This window comes from Chaetodon auriga, chromosome 9 (genome assembly GCF_051107435.1).
Source record: "Chaetodon auriga isolate fChaAug3 chromosome 9, fChaAug3.hap1, whole genome shotgun sequence".
Lineage (NCBI taxonomy): Eukaryota > Metazoa > Chordata > Actinopteri > Chaetodontiformes > Chaetodontidae > Chaetodon > Chaetodon auriga.
Window position 1 is genome coordinate 21668475 of NC_135082.1, and position 17221 is coordinate 21685695.

Genomic DNA, 17221 nt, shown 5'->3' on the forward strand with positions numbered 1-17221 from the left:
TTTTCTTTAAATACCGCTCCTGACTACTTTTGTTCGCCTCAGTACCAACAGTCAGAAAAGCACATTGAATGCGCATTGATAAATGTGGCTCTTACATATTGTGTTGAATAGTGACCACACACCCACACCAGCAGTTTGGCACAGGAAAAGAGTTTAGTGCGCTGACGTGGATTTCTCAAGTTCGAAATCATGTTCACACCTTCACAACCGTTTGGTCAAACATCATCAGCGATGAGGGAAAAAGTGATGTGCTTAAACTTTTAACACCTTCACTATACCCACACACAACACACATCCTGCCTTGTGGTCTCTGTTTCTAGACAAAGATATCTACGTGATGATGCACCAGGCCTTCAACTGCCTTTTTTTTTTTTTTCTTTTTCATTCTGACTGGTTAGTACCTCCTCCTGTCAGGCATTTTATTAATCAGCACCATAATTCTGCCTTTTGCTGTTGTACTGTGAAATCAACAGACCTTTCCACTTAGGACTTTAATCTCACTCACAGCTTGTGTGTGTCACCAAATTCAACTTCCTTAAATGGAACAAAATGCATTGCATAATTCAGTCTAACTAGTTTTAAGCATAACGACAAAACCTTAAATCAAGACATATCATATTTTACACAAGAGCCATATATAATAACAGGTTTCAGCTTCAAAAGAATGACATCAGCTGTCACATATGGCACCAACAGTCCCGTTCAGTTGCTAATCCAAGCCAAAGGCCTTGACAGCAGAGTAGATCCTCTCTCTGTCTGCTGCCTTTGCGTCCCTCGACGCCCCGCTGTCAGGTTTCATCATCATAAAGACGACAGCAGAGTAAATCCATGTGTCTCCGCCTCTCTGAGGAAATGCATCACAAATTACGTGAGGAGACAAATGATCAAAATGCATCATGACCTTTTAGCTAAATTGCTTTTACCTTGAAATTCCATTTGGCAACATTTTCTTGGAGAGAAACTGCAGCTAAAATAAGAAAAATTAAAGAATAAATGTAGGTGGACTAGTTCAAAATCAACACTAATGAAATCCAGTAAGCGTTCCTTATTACCTTTATCGCTGCAATTATCGCACTTGTTTTTCTTGATGGCGAAAATGAGGAAGGCGATAACGACCACGCTTACAGCTAAGACAATGCACATCAGAAACAGAATCATACCGTCGGCATGTAAATCTTCAAAGGACCAGAAGCTGGTTCCTGGAACATGAAAAGAAACAATGACATGACTTTTAGCGAATGAAATGTAATTTCACAGAAGAGGATTTTACTTAAATATTTGATTACACTTTTTTTTTTTTTTTTAACTTCTATTCAAGACTGATTAACGCTTAAACATGTGAATTTCAAGATACATTGGTCAAACTGACATAACTTTATTTCCTCTTTTTCACATTCTTAGTTGTCTAAATTTGAGATGTGTATGAAATATTTCTATTTGATGGGATGATTTTTTTTTTCCTATCTTCTGCTATTTGGCCATATTGCTCCATTAATTCACCAGTTTGGAGGAGATGTTAGAGCTTCTTTGCTGAGCCATTATGACAAACTTTTCAGCTCGCAAACAAACAATGCAATGTTCTGCTATGGGATACAAACCAGCTGAGCAAATGTATTCAGTTATTTATTTAATTTTGTTTCATTAAACTCTATCTAAGTTTGGTTTAAATCAAGAAACTTGGATTTACTGAACAGAGATTCATTTTAAAATGTGCATCAGAGCTCTGCTTGATTATAAATCAGGATTTACGCATTTTAAAACTTTGTTAAACTCTGATTAGAACTAAGATCAAATTAATATTTTTTTGTGCAACACAGTCTAAATCCTGAGTTAGAACAAACTGATACAGAACATATATTACGCTGTCGATGGAAACGGGAGGATTTTTCCATCTTTATAACCTTTAGAAGGCGATAAAAGGGCAAATGGTTAAACAATGATAGTTACCTTCAATGTCCAGTTTTGTTCCATCTCCAAATAATATCTCCCCACAGGTGGCCACGGCACAGTAATAAGTCCCAGCATCAGAGGAGCTGATGTTCTTAGAAAAGCTATAAACACAGCTCTTTGTCGGAGAATGTTCATCAGGTTTCTTGTCACAGTCATCGCGTTTGTTTCCATCAGCGTAGATGATGTTTGGATGAGATTTATCTGATCTGACTCCATACCAGAGCACACTGTGTTCAGCCGGACAGGACGTCTTTCCAGAGTCAGAGTGGACTGAACACTGGAGCGTCACAGAGTCTCCTGGATGAACTGGGTCAGATACCGTCGGCCACTGGACAACAGTGTAGTCTGTCGTCCTCTGAGAGTTTCCTACAGAATACAAAAGAGTGGCAACTGTGGAAGGTAGTCTGTCTGATGTAAGTTAAGAAGCAGAGTTGGAATGTTAAAATGAACAACAATGTTGAGGCACCAAAAAAAAATCTGATATTTGTGTTTCTACACATGACACAAATTACCTTTTACTGACAAATACGTGCCGCTCCACTGATCCTTATTCCAGGCAATGATTCCACAGTGATACACCGCCTCATCCTCCTCAACTGTCTCCAAAATAGTAAGGGTGCTCATGACTGAGGTGTGGTTTGCATCAAATCGTGACGGGGGAAACCCTTGTTCAAATGTTGGATTTTCGGTAGATTTCATCAGTGTCGTAATCAATCTAAGAGTATCACCGACACTCTGCTTGTACCACTTGACTCGTACATTGTTGGATTCCAAATTGTGGAACAAACATGTGAAGGTCACCGGGTCACCAAGTTGAACTGTGGTCACGGAGAACTGTGCATCTGAATTAAAAGACAAGAGAGAACATATAATGGGTATTTCATAAATAAATGTATAGTCTAATTACAAAATGAAGAGAGCACAAAACCGTTGTTTATTTCTGAAACTACAACTAGCATAAAGTTGGTGGAAGTTGGTTACATTACATACAAATTATTAGTAGAAAGGCCATAATTTGCTTAACACATGAAGAAAAGAACAAATAACAAAAATAAAACACTGGAATAAAAACTGTTTGGACAGAGTTAGACAGACTTACATCCTTGATGGAGAAGAAGCAGTTTCATCCATGAAAGGATCATCTTGATGCTGTCTCTTGTTGGGATCTTTGTTGGTTTTTCAAAGCGCAAACTGATTATATAAGAAGGTGGGGACAGGTCGGAGTGCCTGGTGCATCCACGTTTGTTATCACAGTCGACCGCTTTCAAAAGCACATTTCCTGTCACACCGATCTCGTGCAGCTTCAAGACTTTTGAGGTTTTGTGGTCAGTTCCAATAGATGAGAAGAATACATAACTGCAGCATCATCATGTTTTCTAACATTTATGGCCAGTTGAGTGGACGAATGTATGTGAACCCCAACCAAAGGGTCACATGACAAATCTGAGGCGCTGAACAGTGACTAATGTGGCAGGAGAGAAAAAAAAAAAAAATCCTGTTACATGAATGTGTGTTCATTTTCTGGACTTGGAGCAGAATTTCAGATATTTTTATGAAACTATCAGCAAAGTTTAAAGGGGAGATGTCTCTATGGGACAACTGCTAGAAACTAATGGATACTGGTTTAATCTTCAAACGTGTGTCATCTTTTCTGACCTTATCATAGTTCAAATATGATATTATGTTTCTCGTAAAATCTTAAGGTGAAAAGCAACTTGTAGTGACACCTGTCAAATACATGTAACGTATAAGTAAGTAAAAAGTATTCTCTTAACTGTTGTGGCTTAGAGGTATAAAGTGACATACGATGACAATACTCAAGTGTTGGTACTTGAGTAAATGTGCTTGGTTACTTTTCATCTCACCTCATCAGTCATTTGTTCAAAGCAGCTTGCTCCTTTCTGACAAGCAGCCTCTTGTGGCTGCGTGAATCATGACAGCCCCCCATGACAGGCAAAGGGAGAGGAAAGCAAGATGTTGTAGTTACAGCTGTAGCAGATAAAATAAGGACCAACTGGGGTGGACGGGTGGATGAGAGGGCACCGTTTGCATCCTGTTCCCATGATCTCCTCTAACCTTAACCATGGTGCAGCTGGCTAAAACTCAAACCTTAACCCTCGAGATGGCAGATGAAGAAATGCTCATTGGTGGCACTGACACGTGACCTTTTCTGTTTGTTGGGTATGTTGTTCTGCCATCAAGGCAATATCAAATGACTTGTTCTGCTGTGTAGATATGAGAACCCATCAAACGCACCACACCAAACAGACTGAGCATGAAAGCCCCCGTGCTCACTTCAGAACTCTAGTGGCTTTTTCTAGCAGTGGTGTTGCGGCTCAGATTTTGAAAAACTCAAAAATAGAGTCACTGGTGTGTCTCAGGTTGAAAGGCGGCTCTGACACACTGTCAACCTCCGCCTGTTCTACCACTGCCTCAATAACATGCTATGGATGCTCTAGCTGTGTTTTCACACACAACAGCTTACGTGACAAACACACACTTGACTGTGGTCCTGATGGGAACATTTGTCTCAAAATGCAGACAGAAATGAAGAACTACTCACTGCTCATAAACTGTGACATTACAGCACAGCACAATAATGCAGACATATATAGTTTAGGAAATTAATTACAGAATGTGATTGCGCACGAAAGTGAGTGATTGGAGCAATTTCTTTTAAATTGATTTGGTCTCTTTATTTTGCATTGTTAAGCATGTGGAAGACACGAGTTTACGAGCCCTGATGGTTGTATCAACCTGTAGAACGCTCTCTAAATGTAAACCCATGTTCCTGCGTGTCTGGATCAAACCAGAGAGGCCAACAGCTGAGAAGAATTGTCGTCTTCTTTAAATAAAAGGAAAAAAAAAAATAAAATGAAGAACAAATGGTGGTAACATCTACACTAAATTCAGACAGAATAGTCTAAATTTATATTTTCTCAACTATGATTCCTGGCATCATTTTTTATGGTTATGCATTATTAAGTTATACATATCCAGCATGTTGTCAGTTACACAAATCGATTACTCAGGTTACTGCTACTGTGGGTTAAATTTACTTGACATGTTATTTGTCCACAGACATTAAAGAAAAATATTCTGTATTTTTAAACACTTTTGAACAAGGTGAGTTGTTTCTACAACATAAAATGTCCCTGTGTGTTTCTGTTAGCTGTGCTGTGGTGTGCAGAGACTCAGCAGTTCACTGTGTAAATGTGGGAGTTTCTTTATTATTGAATAAAACAACACATATACACAGACATAAAACACACAACACAAAACATAAAAAGTGTTTTGCATCATATTAATATGTAGATTAGAGCCTTGGGAGGACGTTAACAGCCTTAAAACTACATAACAGATGCACTGGAGCCCTTTAAGAAGAGAAAACATAAAAAAGAAGGAGAGGAATATTCAGTGTTTGCACATTTTTGACACAAAAAATATTTTACATAAAACATTTTAGTTTATCCAATTTATTACATTATGTTAATGACTTTTGAGGTGCAATGCAAGCACCAGTGCTGCTAAAGCACTGGCATATTGACTGATTAGATCATTAATCCATCATAAAGCCCTGACATCAGCGTAGATCGTCTCGTCCTTTCTTGAACAACTTCTCTCTGATTTGCCGGCTTTCCTCCTGGTACAGTTTGGTGCAGCATAAACTAAAGAATCCTCAGTTCTCTGAATAAAGGGAATAAAGTGCAAAATTGAAAATGAGAGAAAGCTGATGACTTCTTCTAGCGACATCTTTGAATTCTTTACCTGCTGATGTTGTTGATCATCACTGGCTGCTGCAGCATTAGTTTGCAGAGTGACAACAGCTGTATTATTTAAAAAAAGATGTATATAATTATACGCAGGACAAATCTGAATCAAGTGAAATTGGCTATTGGGAAACAGTCTAATAGACTGTATGAGTAACGTCTCTTACTTTTACAACAATCACAGGATTTTTTCCTGATGATATAAAGAAGGGAGGCTACAAGAATCAGACTTATGGCCAAAGCAGCAAACAGCAGACAGACAACTGTGTCGACTTTCTGTGAATCACAAGTGCTGACAACTGAAACATGAAACAAACAAATAAATGAAGAAATAATTATAGATCACTGACTTGATAACACTGTCATACTACAACTGTTATGAAGAAATATTAAGCACTTACCTTCAACCTCGAGTTTTGTTCCATTTCCAAATATTATCTGTCCACATGTGGCCACAGCACAGTAATAAGTCCCAGCATCAGAGGAGCTGATGTTCTCCTTGAAGAAGTTGTAGACACAGCGAGCCTCAGGACTCGTCTCACACTCATCACCACTGTTTCCATGAGCGTAAATGACGCTGGGATGAGATTCATGTGATCCGGCTCTGAACCAGTACACACCGAGTCCTCCTGGACATGTTTTCTTCTCAGAGTCAGAGAAGACTGAACACTGCAGAGACAATGAGTCTCCTGGACGGACCGGACCAGATGGAGGGACTTGAATGATAGTAATAATATGCTCTGGTCCTGGGCAATGAGGACAACAATATGCCAGTATTATTGATCTAAAATGCATTACAATTTTTTGTATGATTTGAAATAACGTTTTTCTATTATTTACACCCACATGTTGTAGTCCTGAATGCAGCAATAATTGTTCAAAACTGAAGTTGAACTGATCAATAAGGTGAATATTGCTTCATTTACCTTTGACTTGCAGAAATGTTTTATTGAGAATCGTTGTTTTTAGTTCAGTCACTTGTTCACAGTAGTAAAATGCAGTGTCACTCAGCTCTGTTTTGGTAATATCTAGAACAAATGCTCCTGGCTCTGTCTTTGCCGTACAGCGAGGAGTCGTAATAATCCCGCCATTATCAAAAGTGTACGTGGCTGCTAAGACTTCAGGAAAGTTTCCAACAGCAAGTTTGATCCAAAATAAGAGCCCTCCCAATCCAGAGTGGCGGCTACACGTTAAAGTCACATCTTGTCCAAGAAAAACTGTCTTTTTTACAAAGCGTTGGTCATCTGTACATCCTGGAAAACAAAGCCAAATATAGCCAAAGCAACCGTAAGAAGATGGCAATAATTAAACCTGACAGAAGTGAAACTGAATCAACATACTTACGGCCAACTGTGAACAAGACAACTACACAAAATATGATGAGCATTTTCTGGTTAAACCCCTTGAGATGGCAGTTAATTCAATGCTGTAGGTGGTTAATCTCAAAGCGATTCTATAAAAGGAACAATGAAATGGGAGGGTACAGTTTAACAGCAACATGATTGGTTGTCCATCATGTTGGCTTTTTGGTTTACCACCAAAGTGGAAACGAAACAACCAAATGAAACGAAAAGTCTTTCCAATCACACAGGAGACCGGCAGCGGTTTAGTTCTTCTTCACCGATCGTCAGCCAGAAACAAGACCAAAGTTCAAACTGAAAAAGCAGCGATGGGGTGAAAAATCCAAGCCTGTAACATCCAAGAAAGGTTCAGAATCTCCATAGAAAAATAACAGCTCAAAGCAGAGCTAAGTGATGGTGAAAATGTGCAGACAAAATCCGACTGGGATTGAAGCATTTATCCTTTTTTTTTCTGCTTACCCAGAGTCATTCTGTGGTGGCAGCAGTTGAAGAAAGGTAGTCCAGATGTCCCCAAGCCAGACAGGACACACTACATAATCCCTCCAGCGCGCTCTGGGTCTATCACCAGTCGGCTGTGCTTTGCAGACTTCCAATGGGAAGAGCCGTGATAGTTTCTCTCTGGCCTTCCTACTTGGATATGTGTGTCCTTGCAAACACAATGTTTAGCAGAAACAGACCTTCCCCTCTGTCTCTCTGTACTCTGCTGCCACCTTCTGGCAGACCGTTTGTTGATTCAGTGACAGTGAAGGTAAAGTGTTTGTTGACTGGTCCAGCTGTGGATGTGGGGAGGCCTTGAAACTCGTGAACCTAAAACATCCCTGTAATCTCAATATAATTAGACATCTATGCTCAAATAATGGTATAAACATGCATTCCTTACAGCCCCTAGTCTCTCACAACATCTGTTCTGGTGAATTGTTTAATGAAGCATACAAGTAATCAGAGTAAAAATGTGAAATCAGGATATGTATACAGTGTCATATTAACCAGGTCTGGCCTTTGATGTGTTTATGATAAACACTTCATAGTGCTGCCATCTTTTGGTGGGAAGCAGATGTTAAATTCAACGAATACAGAATGAAGGCAGCAAGTTCATTCAAAATGGGGACGGCCTAAAAACTTGTTGTGCTTCACCCAGATGGGCGTGGTCTTGCAGGACTTAGCAGTGCCCATTTCGGCAACCTGTGAGTGAGGAAGGTCGAGTGGAGGCAAGAGTGTAAAGCATCGCCCCCAGGTGAAACCTTTTGTGGAGTGCTTCTCAAACTGACCCAAATGTTTGCTGATCCAGTGGACTGTTAACACTCCTCTCATCACAGATCAGACAACAAAGTAATTGTGTTCTTTGGCTGCGTCACAGTTCAAGTTAAGGTCTACAGGGAAGAGGACCCATCTACTGAGACTCGACCATTTAAATAAAGTGCATTTTCCTTCAGCCTTCTTGTCTCTGCTTGTAAGATTGTTATAACAAAAAGAGACAGCTTTCATATGCTCCATGGGTCATGAAGGTGAGTTTTACACAACTGAAACTCTCTATCAGAACCTCATTTTTCTCATTAGAAAGCAGATCTGCTGATCTTAGTTATTGGTGAAGAAACAGCAGTACTGACAGCGGGGCTGCCTCACCTCTGGGTTTTCAGGGTACACACAACAATGCTGAAGGGTTGGAGGCTCTTGGTCATCTCACCATATGGCTCTCTTGCACGGCCCACAGGTGGATTTGATTATTTTGGTGCTGGCTCAGATGAAGGTATTGGTTTGAATCTCATAGTCACATCTGCTAGCACTCATTTTCCCCTTTGCAGTTATTCAAACTATAACCAAACACTGAGGGCTTCATTTGAATGTGTCACTTTGGTCAGCTGTGTGTAAAACGAGTGCTGACCTAAGTGATAAATGCAAACCAATCGCCGCACACAGCTCTCTCTCTGCTGTGTGTGTGTGTGTGTGTGTGTGTGTGAGAGCAGTGACTTTAAGCAGGTACTGAGTGATGAACTTGTGTTTTTGATATATCCCAATGTTATTCACAACTACACTGGATATTGTTGCACAATTGCATTAAAAAAAAATAGACACAACTATGAGCTGTCAAATGTATTTTATTTAACAACAGACTGAAATACACAACAACTGTTTAATCAGTAAAAGTCACGTGCAAAGAGATCTCCACAGGATCATCTCCTTCACATGTGATTGTAATTTCAGTCCTCCTAGCATGACCTTTGTACTTACAGTTGGGTATCTGGGCTCCACGATTTTGCAGTCTACAAACAACAATGTCGAATTCGTTGACACTTTTCCTCAGGTTCCCACGGACTGGCTGTCCTCCACCCTTACAGATGGGAATGACGTCCTTGATATTGGCTTGGATGAAGATATTCGTCTTCTTACATTCTTTGCCGTTGGGTGCGGCGATACCTCTACCATTTATGACGCCATCACAATCAGCAGGTGCCATCGTCGTAATAATATGCTCATTTTGAAACTTCTCTAGAGTCCCTTTTGCAAACCCAAAGAGCAAAGCAGCAGAAAGCAGCAGGAAACAAGCAAATTGGACCCGCATCATTCCCTGGTGAAGAAAATGTGGAAAAATGTACTCTTAGTCAATAATTGCGCACAACATCTAAAAATATGTACTTTAAGTCTTTACGAGCTCTGCTGAAATCCCTAGAAATATCGTGATACAGAAAAACACTGATATGCTAAGGACAAGGCCTAATGAATTTAGTTTTGCATTGCAGACCTACAGAGAAATGTGTTAAGCTAAGATGTGACACAGCCATGAGATAAAAGACCTGCACGAACAGCTGGATAATACAGAGAGGGCAAGAGAAAAACAAACCTTGTGTCAAGTAGAGCACCTAACAAATCCTTCTCTTCCTGACTTTTGTCTAGTCCGTACAGCTGAAACAGAATAAGAATCAATGAACAGATGTTTTTCAGTCAACAAGTTTGTCTTACATGTTTCATACCTACATATACCTATACAGTGTCATACAAGGCATAGTTACCTGTAGCACAAACACAGTGGCAGCGCCCGGCGACGGTGAAGTTTCTCTCATCTGCTGAAATATTTATAGTGTCACTGGCAGGTGAAATATGCACGCCCACTTCAGTACCTACCGTGGGTCAAGACAGAAAGTCTGTAGCTCACGGAAGCTTTGATCTTCATCTCCACTCCAGCTGTTCTGTACCCAGGCTACTCACTCTGTGGCCTCAGAGACTTGACTTTGGGCTGGGATGTTCAGTGGTGGAGGAAGTATTCAGGACCTTTACTTAAGTGAAAGTATTAATACCACAGTGAAAGTCCTGCATTGAAAAGTCAAAGTATGGAAGTATATTGTACTTAAAACACTTAAAGTAAAAGTACACAATGCAGAAAAATATCATAGAGTATATCATGAGATTATTACTTGTGCATTAATGTAAAAACAGGATCTGACAGTTGCAGCTGGTTGAGGTGAAGCTATTTTTAAACTTCTGTGCAGGACAGCAACTAATGATTATTTTCATTTTTCTTCATATTTTAAACAGATGAAGTAATCTGTTGATTATTTTCCTGACTGACTGATTGATTGGCAAAAACTGCCATCACAATCACCAAAAGTTCAAAGTTACACCTTCACAATCTGTGACTTTGAACATAAACTTATTAAGAAAAAAAAAGGAATTTAGAGGAAAAGCGGCAAATCTGCACATTTCTGAAGATGGAACCATGAAACGTTTTTGTGTGACTGTTTTGACTTTGTCACAAAAGACTTTGTTTCAAACGTTGATTTCAAGCACATTGCAAGCTTGTTCAACTGGCCTAAGGGCAAAGTGCTTCTTAGAACTCCACTGTGTTTCCAAGATATTTGAATATAATCTCTTGCCAGCTAAAAATGGCCTCCAAACTTTTCATGCAGGTTATCACCATACGGACATGATATTTCCTTATGTTGTCATTTTAAAAAGTGTTCAAAATAGTTGCTCCATTGTCCCTAAAACACAACATCCCGTTCATATTCATGAGACTTTGGAGAGGAAGGTAGAGCTGAAAAAAAGCTTCGTAGCATCGACTGTGGCTGTTTCAGTGTGGAGCTTTACTGATACGATCAGCTCTGCACACACGTTTCCTTCAGTCCACAAACTGATCTCCACACACACTTTATCATTCCTTCTGTCACAGTTATTCAAACTGTAACCACAACACTGAGCGCTTTGTTTGAACGCATCGCTTTGGTCAGCTGTGTGTAAAACCAGCGCTGACCTAAGTGATATTTGCAAACCGATCATCACACACCGCTGTCTCTCTCTCCTGTGTGTGTGTGTGTGTGTGTGTGTGTGTGTGTGTGTGTGTGTGTGTGAGCACTGACTTTAAGCAGGTACTGAGTGATGAACTTGTGTTTTGGTATTTGTGCATGCTCTGCTCTGCTCTGCTCTGACAGTCAGACATCCAACCTCAGGCATCACCAGATCTAATTCATATGAAGTTTTACAATAGAAACATACACACTTTGACTGAGCAGAGATTAAACAGCAGCTCTGTACTTTAAGGGCACAGAAAAGCCTTGTTCACATCTGACTGCCACTCTCATGGTGTAAGTTGGACCACGGTACATTTGGGAAGTCTGGCCTGCTGCTTGTTCAGCGTACAAACAACAGCATGAAAGGGTTGGACACTTTCTGTCATCTCACCCTTTGGCTCTCATGTACACACAAAAATACATCACACACATCTTTCTAAATGTTGAAGCTTTATTTGAACTGCCCTCACCCCAAATTACATCTTGCTCAACATTTGACAAGAGCTTGGAGAAGTTACATTTACAGACTCATTAATGTCTATAAAAAATATTAAATACTTTGTGCACAAGACAACAATTGGCATAACATTTAAAATCATCTTTTTGGGACTTTACGAGCTCTGCAGGAATCCATAGAAGTATTGTGGAATCTAAAAATACTGACACACTGACAAAAAGGTATTATAATGTAGTTTTTGAGTGAAATCTGTCACGACACAAAGCAACACAGCCATGAGATAAACCACCTGTAGGAATTTGTGTCAAGTAGAAGGCTTAACAAGTCGTTCACTGAAAAGATATTTTCTGTCAGTCAACAAGCTTTGCTTTCACATTTCATATCTTACTGTGTCATAAAAAGCACATTTACCTGGTTCACAAACACAGTGAGCAGTCACAACAAAATCTCTGTAAATGGCTGAATCACTCACAGAATTTTTTTTAATGTTGATTTTTTTGGCCTGACAACACAGTGAGAGGGACATTCACATTGCAAGATTATTAAACTGGCCAAAGGGAAACGTGCTTTTACTGTTTTCACAAAGATTTACAGTAACACATGAGCGACGACGACACATGCTCTGCATTTGAGTACGATCTCAACAAGTCTGTCAAAGGAACGCACGGGACAGCACAGTGTTTGACATCTCATGTCATCAAAGAACACGATTCAATTAAAGGCATGTAGACAACAATACAGTACAAAAGCAACGTTCTGAATTCATGAGCGGAGCTAGCTAACCTTGATAGCAATTCTTAAAGTTCCACTGTATGTCCAAGATATTTGAATATAATCTTTTGCCAGCTAAAAAGCTTCGTAGCATCGACTGTGGCTGTTTCAGTGTGGAGCTTTACTGATACGATCAGCTCTGCACACACGCTTCCTTCAGTCCACAAACTGATCTCCACACACACTTTATCATTCCTTCTTTCAGTTATTCAAACTGTAACCAAAACACAGAGCGCTTCATTTGCATCCATCACTTTGGTCAGCTGTGTGTAAAATGAGAGCTGACCTAAGTGAACAGCTGGCTGTCTCTCTCTCTCTCTCTCTCCTGTGTGTTTCAGCAGTGACTTTAAGGAGTGATGAACCTGCATTTTTGATATTTGCAGGAGTTCTGTTTGAACCAGCAGGAAAAAGTTACAGAACACACCTAATTAATGTTTCTACTGATGACTCACACTCATGGACCTAATTGGATTAGTTGTGACAGACAGACATCTAACCTCAGGTAACCCCAGATCTAACTCATATGAAGTTTTATGATTTGAAGTGCTAACGAGAGGCAAAAATATTAGTTTCCCTCAGAGGCCTCAGCTGGTATCTGTGATCTGGTGCAGGTTAACACACATGAGGGCCAAGGTTTTTTTCTAATTTAGTGAATGAATTTGTGCAAAATTATTTGTCCTGTGTCTGATGGTGCTAGGTGTGAAATGCCCGCAGGCAATGCTGAAATACAAATGCTTTTTAAATTTATCTTGTGCCGCTTTAATGCCTGTATTAAAAGAATACGTAAAAGCACCAATAACATTTTAAGTCAACTAAGGATCAAGAAAAAAATACTATTTCATTTATGGTCAAAGAACAATGGTATTGTGAACATTATTAATTATCTTTTTTCCAACGTTATTCAAAACTACACTGTATATTAGTTCACAACTGAATTTAAAAACAGACACAACTGTATTTGCGATGCAGTAAAAAGTACTGAATGCATCTCTGACCCCGGCAGTGTGAAGTGCAGCTGCAGGCTTCCGGTGAGCTGCACACGTGTCGTCTTTGAGGGGCTTTTCTTTTCCTCTTTTTTGGACATCCACTGGATGTGCACAAGTAGGCAGGGTGTAGAGAACAACAACAACAACAACAAAAAACACTGGGATAATCCATGATCCTGCTTTTGATTTGATCGAAGGTATGCTTTTGAGTCCCAAAGACCCAAAATCTATATTATGTATAAACTGGATTTTTAAAAGACTTGCCTTTGAATGCAGAAGTAACACAGCTGCTAAATTCTGTACGCAGTCACAGACATGGCATTAAGGCTGTATGAACTGCCATTTATCGTCCATGTTTACTCTGGTCGTTCCTTCCTGGCCTTCCAGTTTTGATATCTGTGAGTCCTTTCTGTTAATTAAATGCCCCCCCCCCCCCCCCACACACACACACACAGAAGAAGAATGAAGAAGAAGAAGAAGAAGAATCGGGGGGAGACATTCCCCTTTATTGTCACACAACATGCACATGCGGAACACTGCACACGAAGGTGAAATTTGTCCTCCGCATTTCACCCATCCTGGTCGTCCCTCCTCCGCGGCAGACCAGGAGCGGTGGGCAGCCAGACGGCGCCCGGGGACCCAGCTCGTTGTCACCATTGGTCAGGTGGTGATCTTCTTGCATGTTTTTAGTGGGGGTACATTTTACGGAGGATACCCCAGGTGAACACGGGCAACACATGCAAACTCCACACAGAACTCGAGCAGCAGGCACCGAAGGCATGGTGGAGGACACACCCCCGGTGCCCGCAGCGAGAATCGAGCCCAGGACTTTCTTGCTGTGAGGCGACAGTGTTGCCACCGTGCCACCACACACACACACACACGCACACACACACACACACACACAGAGGCTGTACTACCTTTCTCTGTACACTGCTGCCATCTCTTGGTAGGAAGCAAGGATGATTTAACAAATGAGTATGAAGTCATCAGGTTCATATTATTCTTTTATTTATTTGGAACAATTAAAGAGCATGTTAGGTCTAAATACTGTCGTTTGTTGAATTGTGCAAGACTTAGTTTAAAGCTAAGTTACATTTTACTGCTCTGTTATCATTGAACTTTATTCAACTGTTATGTCTTTATCTTCTTTATTATCAGCTGACTTTAGATGATTATTCAACTGTTTTACCTTTTGATGGTTTTCATGTTTCTGTGTCAAACCCAAAAACAATTCATTGTAATAAAATAAATAAATACATTTCCTTTTGTTGTTCTTGAAGTGCCTTAAATGTTGAGGATACTACCACCAGATAGTGCTCTTGTACTCTCAGACAAAGACTTGACTCATACATCAATCAGGCACATACTAAATACAGGCAAAGCAACAACTAAAATAATCAGACAAATGGTTGAATCATCTATCTACATCCCCCTAAATATCCTCAAGACATCAGGTCACAGATCTTTAATGAAGAATTAGCCTCAGCCCAAAAAGTCTGGATGCATGTGGCTTTGCTGCTTGTGTCCGCAAGAACTGTGCAAATGATCTTTACACCTTGCTGTACCGAGAAAGACAGAACTCTGATGACTGATGCAGAGCTGTCCGAAGTATTGTACAGCATTTGGTCAAATCTTTGAAACAATGAAAATATCTACAGCATTCTTTGCTTCCATTAGCTATCGTTCCATCTACAAACAACTGCTACTGACAATATCCTAATATAATGGCAGTAGAAATGGTTTGTGAATGTGTTTCTCTTCAAATTAAACATAAAGGAGAAATAAAGGATCTGACAGTTGTGTCAGACACTTGGCAGGTGTCTGTAAATTGACCTGTGTGGTGGAGGATGAAGAGCATCCAAATGGATCATCCTGGACCTATTACAGATCCGGATGCTTATATGAAGGAGGGGATCTGTGCAGCAGCACTGATGAGCATGCAGCATCAACGGACCAAGAGATTACAAAGGTAATCATCATCAGTGATACTGAAGTATTACTTTGATGATCTTCTTAGGTTTGTAACCACTTGGCCCCCCAACAAAAGCTGAGAACTCATCTCTACTCTTCCTGCACGTCTCACCTCCCACATCCTGTGGAAAGTCAGGCCCGTTCTGAGTATCGTGATGGTGTTTGGTCAGTGGTTGAGAAATGGCCAGCCACGACTTTTGTGCATCAGTGTAGTTGGTGCATGTGGCTTTGCTTGTTTCGCAGGCTGCTGTGCACATAATCTTACAAAGTGCTGTGACAACAGACAGATTAAAAACTGATGAATGATACCAAAAATACTCTGATGCAAGAAACGAAGGGCGTTCCAACTTGTTCATATATAGATATCATACTGTACATATTGTACTTAAGTTTGAGTTTATAGGAAAAACAAAAGATCTCAACAATGTCTCCATCTGTCAACCAGTCTGCTGCCTTCTTTCTAAAAAATGGAGAATCTCACAATTATTTTGCATTACAGCTCTATTTCTATGAACACAGGCAGATCCCCCCCAACAGGGAGTATACAGGGTGAGCAGACAAAAAACAAAACAAAAAAAAAAAATACAACTGCTGTGCGCAACATGAACACCCCCGTGTGAGAGACTTTAATGGATGTGAAACACACCCTCCAAAGTTCATTGACTGCCCTTGTGGTCGCAGACTTCCTGTGTGTTTGTCACTTTATGCACAAACCAGAAGTCTCAGTAAGTGTCAACATGACACTTCAAACCCACTGTGTACATTCATGTAATAAATAACAATAATAGCAATTTAGGGAAAGAAAAATCCAAGTGTAACCATTATTAATAATAGATCTTATTTCTCCTGGTATCCAGAGGTACTCTGCTGATTACTGTTTGAGGCTGTATTACAAAACAGACACAAATATGAGCTGTCAAATGCATTTTATTTAACACACAAGTGAAGCATTCATCAGTTGTTCGATCAGTTGTCACAGTGACCAACGTCTCCATCATAGTGCACAGGACGGCCTTCTTTACATTTGATTATGATTTTCTTGTGGAGTTTATCACCACAGTACTGACACTTGGGATATTTGGCTGTCTGGTTTTCCAGTTCGCAGACAACAATGTTAAAGCGTTGACGGCTTTTGGTCATGTCACCAGCTGGCTCTCCTTGCTTCCCACAGACAGCTGTCACTTGTTTGATGTCAGCAAGGATGAAAGTATTGAGCTTCTTACACTTATTTCTGTTGATTCTTCTTTTTTGCATCACCTCATCACACATATCGGCACTCATCTGCTGAATGATATGCTGGCGTTTGAACTTCATGTAAGGACTTTCGATGTCTGCATTCTCGGAGAGCACAGCGGCAGAGAGCAGCACCAGCAGCGAACAGACGAGCAGGGTCCTCATGATTCCCTGGTGACGAAGAGGCAGCAAAAATTAAAAATGAAGGGCTATGGTGGTAGCTGGTGGCATGGCTCTGTGGATGGCAATGGTCCACACAGAAATATCTGGCCAACTATTCAATGGATTGACATGCAAGTTGTTCCAGAGCTTTATAGCCCCCAGAGGAGGATAAAAATGTTTTAAAATGCTGAATGTTGTTAAGGCAGTTCTGATTCAACCAGCAGCCAGATTTGACTAAACTGACATGAATAGAATTACAACAACAAAACAAAAC

At 40.3% G+C, this 17221-nt stretch overlaps 3 protein-coding genes across 3 annotated transcripts; all 3 read right to left on the reverse strand.

Annotated features, from left to right (window-relative positions):
• Nucleotides 1-703: 703 nt before the first annotated feature.
• LOC143325884 (uncharacterized) lies at nucleotides 704-3092 on the reverse strand. Its single transcript, XM_076739251.1, has 6 exons — nucleotides 3050-3092; nucleotides 2463-2792; nucleotides 1948-2316; nucleotides 1053-1199; nucleotides 924-967; nucleotides 704-844 (listed from the first exon to the last, which is right to left on the reverse strand). Exons 1-6 carry the CDS (start codon nucleotides 3090-3092, stop codon nucleotides 710-712), a joined length of 1068 nt encoding a protein of 355 aa, XP_076595366.1. The 3' UTR covers nucleotides 704-709.
• A 2537-nt stretch (nucleotides 3093-5629) lies between these two features.
• Nucleotides 5630-7149, reverse strand: LOC143326231 (signal-regulatory protein beta-2-like). The gene is made up of 5 exons (XM_076739779.1): nucleotides 7065-7149; nucleotides 6647-6973; nucleotides 6118-6466; nucleotides 5888-6012; nucleotides 5630-5637 (listed from the first exon to the last, which is right to left on the reverse strand). The coding sequence occupies exons 1-5, from the start codon at nucleotides 7105-7107 to the stop codon at nucleotides 5630-5632; spliced, it is 852 nt and encodes a 283-aa protein (XP_076595894.1). The 5' UTR covers nucleotides 7108-7149.
• A 9369-nt stretch (nucleotides 7150-16518) lies between these two features.
• On the reverse strand, nucleotides 16519-16950 carry LOC143326232 (ribonuclease-like). Its single transcript, XM_076739780.1, has one exon. It carries the CDS (start codon nucleotides 16948-16950, stop codon nucleotides 16519-16521), a length of 432 nt encoding a protein of 143 aa, XP_076595895.1.
• Between the last annotated feature and the right edge of the window lie 271 nt (nucleotides 16951-17221).

What these genes read in the sequence shown, in the direction of transcription:
- LOC143326231 (XM_076739779.1), bottom strand. Translation starts at nt 7,107, where the DNA reads ATGCTCATCATATTTTGTGTAGTTGTCTTGTTCACAGTTGGCC. An exon ending in AACATTTCTGCAAGTCAAAG is followed by an intron (nt 6,467 to 6,646) that starts GTAAATGAAGCA and finishes CTCATTGCCCAG; the next exon opens with GACCAGAGCATATTATTACT. An exon ending in AAACTCGAGGTTGAAGGTAA is followed by an intron (nt 6,013 to 6,117) that starts GTGCTTAATATT and finishes TTCAGTTGTCAG; the next exon opens with CACTTGTGATTCACAGAAAG.
- LOC143326232 (XM_076739780.1), bottom strand. Translation starts at nt 16,950, where the DNA reads ATGAGGACCCTGCTCGTCTGTTCGCTGCTGGTGCTGCTCTCTGCCGCT.
- LOC143325884 (XM_076739251.1), bottom strand. Translation starts at nt 3,092, where the DNA reads ATGATCCTTTCATGGATGAAACTGCTTCTTCTCCATCAAGGAT. An exon ending in CACGTATTTGTCAGTAAAAG is followed by an intron (nt 2,317 to 2,462) that starts GTAATTTGTGTC and finishes TGTATTCTGTAG; the next exon opens with GAAACTCTCAGAGGACGACA. An exon ending in TTGCCAAATGGAATTTCAAG is followed by an intron (nt 845 to 923) that starts GTAAAAGCAATT and finishes GCATTTCCTCAG; the next exon opens with AGAGGCGGAGACACATGGAT.